At 40.2% G+C, this 7,465-nt stretch overlaps 2 protein-coding genes across 2 annotated transcripts; one reads left to right on the top strand and one right to left on the bottom strand.

The window, feature by feature from the left end:
- Positions 1–482: 482 nt before the first annotated feature.
- LOC108676274 lies at positions 483–3,008 on the top strand (the record flags this gene model as incomplete). The annotated part of the gene is given in 3 exon segments (XM_018164332.2): positions 483–626; positions 1,311–1,575; positions 2,322–3,008. Coding segments are annotated over 3 exon segments (987 nt in total). The 3' UTR covers positions 2,935–3,008.
- A 2,572-nt stretch (positions 3,009–5,580) lies between these two features.
- LOC108676275 (cuticle protein 6) lies at positions 5,581–7,045 on the bottom strand. The gene is made up of 2 exons (XM_018164333.2): positions 6,977–7,045; positions 5,581–6,106 (listed from the first exon to the last, which is right to left on the bottom strand). The coding sequence occupies exons 1-2, from the start codon at positions 7,031–7,033 to the stop codon at positions 5,642–5,644; spliced, it is 522 nt and encodes a 173-aa protein (XP_018019822.1). The 5' UTR covers positions 7,034–7,045; the 3' UTR covers positions 5,581–5,641.
- Positions 7,046–7,465: the final 420 nt, after the last annotated feature.

The raw sequence follows: 7,465 nt of genomic DNA, 5'->3' as shown, positions 1-7,465 counted from the left end.
CTCTTCCATGAATTTTGCCAACTTCACCCATTCCTACAGCCTTTTCCCAATTAATTTAGCAATAAATGATGAAAACATCCTATTTTTACATACTATATCTGGAAATTGCTTGTGAAATGGTAAAATGATTGTTTTTACATGCTTTTTTAGAAAGATATTCCAAATGCATGATATTACAAATTGACTGCATGAGTGCAATACAATCTTATTTACACAATTTTTAGAAAATTCTCCCTTATATTATAGATTGGTTAATATTTCATCATTAGCAGGCTAGCTGCCAATTTCATTGCCAGATTAAATGAAATTAACATTAAATTTTTTAATTATGTATCAAATCTTTCACAGATTATTAACAAAATTTTGAAAATTTCCATGTAACAAGATGATACTAATATCTAGTGCTGAAAATTGAGCCTTGTCTCTCAGTATAGAAAAATATATTTGTGACATATTTTGAAAGCCACAGGACAGACTAGGGTGTTGTAGAAATTTGCACTTCTTCAGATTTTTAAACATGGAAGACCATGAGGTAAAGCTTCACAATGCAGCTTATCTCTCAAAAGTTTTGGAGCTTGCATCCAGTTTACCCTCTGACGTAACCAGGTCTCTTCTGGAGCAACAAGGTTAGTTTCTTGTTCCTTAGAGGAAATGCATTAATAAATAATATTCTTTTGTTGCGTTCTGCGTGGTTATTCAAATTTTCTATACTAGCAGCTGGTTATGAATATTTAGGAGATAATGGCCATTAGTTCTAGTGCTCCAATATACCAGTATATAACTTTATTTCTGACTGATAATACCATTTGAATAATTTTTATACTCACTTTATTTAATTTTTTTCTGATCATTTTTCTGAATTGCAAGTCTGTTGTATTTATTATTTGTTATTGAGGTTTAATTTTCATCTATGCTCCCATGTTGTTATAAGTTCTCTTCTTCAAAAGATAATGATAATTTTTATTTTATTCAAACTATTCTACAACTAATTTATTGATAATTTCCTTGATATCTTTGTAGATGTAAACTAATTCCTTTATATATTCATTCAAGCTTGAATTCTCTGAAATGCTGCCTACTGGCATACGTACACTAGTGCACTTTGTAATGACTATTAATACTTGTATTTTCACTTAGATATGTATTACTGTATACCAAACTACTTCAATTTATAACAAACCATTTAATCATAGTTCCTGTTAAATAAGCATTGCTAAATTTTGTATTTGTATATTTTTTTAATTAATCTCTAGAGTCAGCAGCAACACAAGTGAATGTTATTTATTTGAATTTTGTATTTATTTTTACAGCTGTATTACACAAGGAAAGCTATGCAAGACAACACACAGGTGTGGGTGGAGAGGCTTCTGTGTGCCCAAAGTGTCAGATGCCATCCTCGGCATCTCCTCTTACCCCAGCAGCCTTGCCCCATACCTTACATCCATGCCCACGTCGTACCCAGTCCTCTTTAAGACGCATCCAACACAAACAGAAATCTGTTGCTTGTAAAATATCAGCCAAGGAAAAACGCTTATTGCAGGCTTATGAGAACTGTTGCAACCTCAGCATTATGAGGTTGGTTTAATTAATTAATGATTAAATAAAGTGATTAATTTAAATCATTTTTCTTTATTAAGGTGCCAATGTTTCAATGATGCTTCCCTATGTCAAGGAGAAACTATTATTTTATAACCTTTGTTATGGGGTGCTTCTGTCCATTGCCTATCAATTGCATTAATTCATAAGTTTGTGTTGAAATGAATCTATGCTTACAGTCAATATGGTGAACATTCCGTCAGTCTATTAATTTATTCATGTCTGAATAGGATTAATTTTGAGTCATTAATTTGTCAAAACTTGAGTTATAGCCTTCAAGATTGATTGTGGTTCATGGTTTCTATTTAATAGGCAAGTAATTATGCTTGTGATTGTGGATGTATTTGAAGGGGAATTACTCCTGAAATTCATGAGTGCATATCTTCATTATTGTAACGTATTGAATAACATTAATTTAAAAAATTGAGATTTTTGCATAGGTATGTATATTTAAAGTAGGACTTATACATACATATGTAGATACACACAAGATCAATATTTAAGATAGGTACCAATTGATATTTCTTTCATTGAAATTAAAATAGTATTTAAATAATAAATATAATATGAGTGACACTAAGTTCTGTTTCATTGAAATTAAAATAGTATTTAAATAATAAATATAACATGTGGGACAATAAATTCTGTTTAATATAAATTAAAATAGTATTTAAATAATAAATATAAGATGTGTGACACTAAGTTATGTATTTTATGCTCGCCAGGTGTGTTGTGTGTGGCCACAAGCGGCACACTCTGTGTGCTCTGCCCCACCGTCAACACCTCCTGGGAATAAGAAAAGCTGTTAATGAGAAGAAATCAGCAGCGGCCAGGAATACCGTCACTGCTGTCAGCAAGATTATTGTGCCTGACATCGTGCCTGTGAGGAGAGTGCCTCACAGACCGCCAGAAGTGGACTGTGGTCTCATTATTTCTTCTGAGCTTAAACTTCAGCTGCAAGAACTCGAAAAACAAGTCGAAGGCTCTAATAAAGACAATCCAAAAAAGAGGAAAAAGAAGAAGAAGAAAGTCGAAACTATCCCTGATGGGTCATCGAAGCAAGTTGATGCGATTTTGAAGAATAAAGTTTCACATGAAATTAACTACTTGGCTACACCTGAATCAAATGTTTCTCCCAAAAAAATGTTAGGTGGAAAAAGAATGAGTGGAGCGAATGGCCAGGCAGTTAACTGTACCCAGTCAAGCTCACTGCGTGTGCAAGCCAACAATGGTAAGCAAGCCTCCAAATTTACAACAGATGCTTTGAAAAACGCTCTCAAGAAATCAACTGCTCCACGACAATCTTCACTAAAATCGTTTCTTGAAACGCTCTTCTGAAGGTAGTTGTTCCAATAGCGATATTCTCATTTCTAGATATTTTCTACCTGAAATATACAGTTGTTAATTGGTTTCTTATACTTTTTATTACCCCTAATTGAGTGGTATCTCTAAGCGCAATGAAGTCTTCTTTAGTTGCGCAATGAATCCTTTTTGTTGCACAATTGTATTTTCTATATTGTCTGCATCATTTAATCTTGATCTTAATAATTTTGCACTTAAAACTGTAGCCCTGAAAACAACTTGCAACCGAGTTGCGGTGCTTCTTTATTGAGAAAGGATTCTTATTTTTAATTTCGTTTATTCGATTTAGTAATTACTACCTGGAAATGTACAATTGGGTACCTCAATTTGATGCAGTTTCCGACCCAAGTTGGGGCAAATCCTGCAATTTCTACTTTATACTCTGACCTGATCCATCATAACATTCTTCTGTATATCATCATAGTGAGGAAAGTTACGTCGGTGATGATACCAGCTAGTTCTAGTTCTTTTAGAAATTCTTACTCCGAAATTTGATTCCAGTTTTTTTGCATTAACTCGTTTGAAAAAATGAATTAACACGACAGTTGATTAGGTAATATTTATTAATTATCTTTATAACGGTTTCCGGCGTTTTTTAGGCCGTAGGCCTGTCGCCGATTCTTAACATGGAAGAACATTCACAGCTTGATGCAGTCTAGAACTATTTTAACGATTAAAACTTAATTAAGCATGCCCGTTGATAAACAGGCAGTTCTGCATCGGGCCTCAGCTGCGTTGCTCAGACTCTTCACCAAAAACTAACTTGAAGGGACCTAAACTAACCTCACTGGCTGCAATAACTGGCAGCGTGGGGGGGTGAGGCCGGATGCAGAAATGACTGCTGATATGCGGTGAACTTACGGCGCTATAAGCTTTAAGCAGTGCGGGGTCTGGCTTGCTGTGGTCTGCGGCTTCTATGTATGAGACCGAGTGTAATTATTGCATGTTGAGGTAGGCGTTGGCTCCAAGGCTTCCTTGCCGATTCTGACCAGAAACTGGCGCCCAGAGCTGGGATCGAACCCGCGCCTCTCTGCTCCAATCCTGGTACTCTGAACTGTAACCACTGGGCCACCCTGCCCTTTGCATTAACTCGTTTGAAAATTTGAATTAACACGACAGTTGATTAGGCAATATTTATTAATTATCATTATAACGGTTTCCGGCGCTTATTAGGCCGTAGGCCTGTCACCGATTCTTAACATGGAAGAACATTCGCAGTTTGTTGCGGTCTCGAACTATTTTAATGATTAAAACTTAATTAAGCATGCCCGTTGATAAACAGGCAGTTCTGCATCGGGCCTCAGCATCGTTGCTTAGACTCTTCACCAAAAACTAACTTGAAGGGACCTAACCTAACCTCGCTGGCTGCTAAAACTGGCAGCGTGAGTAGGTGAGGCCGGATGCAGAAATGACTGCTGTAATGTGGTGAACTTACGGCGCCATAAACTTTGAGCAGTGCGGGGGTCTCATGGTTGAACTATATAAGGTTGACCCACGAGAAGTTCCGTCTTTCAGTTCAGATTTCTTGTTAGGTCACGTAGATCGAGAAACGTAAACAAACCCGTCATTCCCATGACGGATTGGTCAACTGGTATGATCGCATTTCGGTGATTGGTTAATGCCCGTGACGTCACTGAGATCAGTGACGTCACAGTCGAACAACGAACTTCATCCGCAAAAATGGGCTTCTGATGGGTCAACCTTATACTAGTTCAACCATGCGGGGGTCTAGCTTGCGGTGTTTTAGCGTGGTCTGCGGCTTCTATGTATGAGATCGAGTGTAATTATTGCATGTTGAGGTAGGCGTTGGCTCCAAGGCTTCTTTAAAAGTTTATTTTGTGACTCACGGCTGCGCCTAAAAATCTTCCTAATCCCAGCTTTCTACACATGTTCATGTCATGCACCACGGGAACGAATTTCTTTTCCTACGGCTGATTTTGAAGGTCTTATTCGTTAACTTACTACTTAGAGCCGCCAAGTATGAATATCAACTGTTTAGGATGGTGGAGTTTGTGCTGCTACGGTGAAGTTTGTGTCGAGAGGCAGGCTCAGCGTCTCGCATGTTGATCAGCTGCTTAGGATTTTGTGTCTAGAAGTAGACTTAGCGTCGGAGCCCGCGATCTTGAACCACAGCTAACCTCGCCTAGGCTGAGCGGTCCTCTCTGGACCATTTCTTGAGAGGATGATTTGAATTTCTCGCACGAATATGTCGTGTTCCTTTATTAGAGTCAAGCCCGAATTCTTTATGAATCAACCTATTTTTCACATTTCCCTGAATTCTTAAAGAAAAGTTGTCAGCTGTCGACAGGCTTTAATAAGCATCGCTTTACCTAGTTTTAATACATAGGTAACATAGCCTAACTGGCTCATTAATGATTATGAATGATAAATTCTATGGCTAAATCAATGATGTGGAACGCTGTGAGAAATCTCCGACCTATTGCAATTTTTTTCAAGAATTCTGGCTCCAAAAAATTGTTTCCTAGAAAAATCTGCATTACAAGCCAATGCCGTCAACAATCTCTTATGGTAGAGCAGGATTCGAGCAAGGTACGTCCACTTCGAATGTTTTTTTTTTTGTAGCACTCTCCTTTGGACAATAAAAGGTTACAAAAATAGAAATTCACTCAGCAATAATTTGTATTTGAAATTTTTGTATTAAAATCATCTGGGTTATGGTTAACTAGACATCGGGTGCAGCTGCCGCAGCGTCCGCCGCTTTTTTGAACAAATATTCAAACTTTGCGCGCGCTTGCTTGACTTCCTCTGTTTCTTCAACGGGTTGAGGAGCGACGAGGTTGAAAACGGGTGCCGCACGTACCGTGGGCACTACGGGGGCGACGGGCAGCTCATAAACATGAACAGGAGCAACGGGTAGACCCGTTCCAGAAACCAGGCGAAAACCGTTAGCGTCTGAGATGTACTCGTATTTGTGCACGGTACCGTCGCCGCCCACCCAATTGTAAGCGCCCCGCACGACGCCGTTGTGGTCGCGGTGCTCCGCACGCGACGTTGGTCCGCCGGAGTAGCCGAAGTGGTAGCCTCCGAGCTCGTCCTGTGACCTGAAGGTGGAGTATACCGGAGTGGGCACGTACACGCCTCCCACGCACGCCACCACAACGCAAGCCGACAATACGAACAGCAACTTCTGTGGACATAGAGGGAGTATTGGAGCGGTCATGGGGGTGTTGGGCGTGACAGTTGTGGCAGGGTGATGGCAGTTACAGAAATGATGTCTCTGACTGTTATGGAGTTGAAGGACTTGGAAGTGTTGGACGTGATGGTCGTGGCAGTTTTCAAGGTGATGGTCGTAGCAGTAGTTCAGGTGATCAGCGTGGCATTATTTGCGGTGATAATGAGGCAGTTATGAGATAATGCACGTAGCAATATTGAGGTGATGGTCATGGCAGTATCGAGGTGATGGTCATGGCAGTATTAAGGTGATGATCATAGCAGTATTGAGGTGATGGTCATAGCAGTATTGAGGTGGTGGTCATGGCAGTATCGAGGTGATGGTCATGGTAATATTGCCGTGATGGTCATGGCAGTATTGAAGTGATGGTCATGGCAGTATTGAGGTGATGATCATGGCAGTATTGAGGTGATGGTCATGGCAATATTGACGTGATAATTGGCAGTATTGATGCCGTAATTTTCCATGCATGGACGGTCAATGATTGCACGACACTCTAAATGCAATCCTGAATTTTAAATAAATGTCTGGTGAATATTATGAAGCGTGGCAGAGATAGACAAAACATCTGAGGTGAATATTATGAAGCGTGGCAGAGATAGACAAAACATCTGAACAATACGTTGGCCATTTATTTAGAAGGAGAGGTTACCGATGGCTTTACTCATGTATTTGTGGGTTTACGGAAATCAGCTGTTAAATTTACATTCATTCTAAATAGAACACAGCTCCTAAATATTCAAAAATGTCCCATTAGGTCAAGTCCTGAAAGGATTAAAGTACGCCGACAGTATGGCCGGCACGCGACTGCAGCGCAGTTCTCACCATGATGTGAACCGCACGACTGCTCCACAGGGACTGCGACGCCAGCATCCCGTGCATCACCTTAATAAGGTGTCCACAGGCAACCCCTTTTGCTTTTTTTCCTTTTTTTTTACAAGAGTATCCTGTTTTGATTAGGGGGTCTGTCCTCGAGGAGCGTCCGACCCTGCAAGTGGTCGGCTTGGGTGCGGTTGGCCGCGCCCAAGCCACCTCTCCCCCGCGTCCTTCACGGCAGCGGCGCCGCCGTAGCTTAGCAGTTATTGAAAGCCACTGAAATTTTCCTCGGAGACATAATGACAATGAGGAATCAAATACATATTTAAGGATCAAAGGACTATGAAAGGATCAAATTTTTATTAAAGGATCATGGGACTGCCATGATATTATGCCACGTGCGTGATCACGACCCGACCTGTCGGGGGATGATGTCACGTTATTGTGGCATGGCTGCCATTGGATGACGCCACGTAATCGTGGCCTGCCTGCCATTGG

The sequence above is a fragment of the Hyalella azteca genome, unplaced genomic scaffold (genome assembly GCF_000764305.2).
Source record: "Hyalella azteca isolate HAZT.00-mixed unplaced genomic scaffold, Hazt_2.0.2 contig8801, whole genome shotgun sequence".
NCBI classification, from domain to species: Eukaryota; Metazoa; Arthropoda; class Malacostraca; order Amphipoda; family Hyalellidae; genus Hyalella; species Hyalella azteca.
The sequence above is the reverse complement of the archived record's forward strand: the minus strand, read 5'-3'. Positions and strand labels throughout refer to the sequence as shown.

What these genes read in the sequence shown, in the direction of transcription:
- LOC108676275 (XM_018164333.2), bottom strand. Translation starts at nt 7,033, where the DNA reads ATGCACGGGATGCTGGCGTCGCAGTCCCTGTGGAGCAGTCGTGCGGTT. An exon ending in GTCGTGCGGTTCACATCATG is followed by an intron (nt 6,107 to 6,976) that starts GTGAGAACTGCG and finishes CTATGTCCACAG; the next exon opens with AAGTTGCTGTTCGTATTGTC.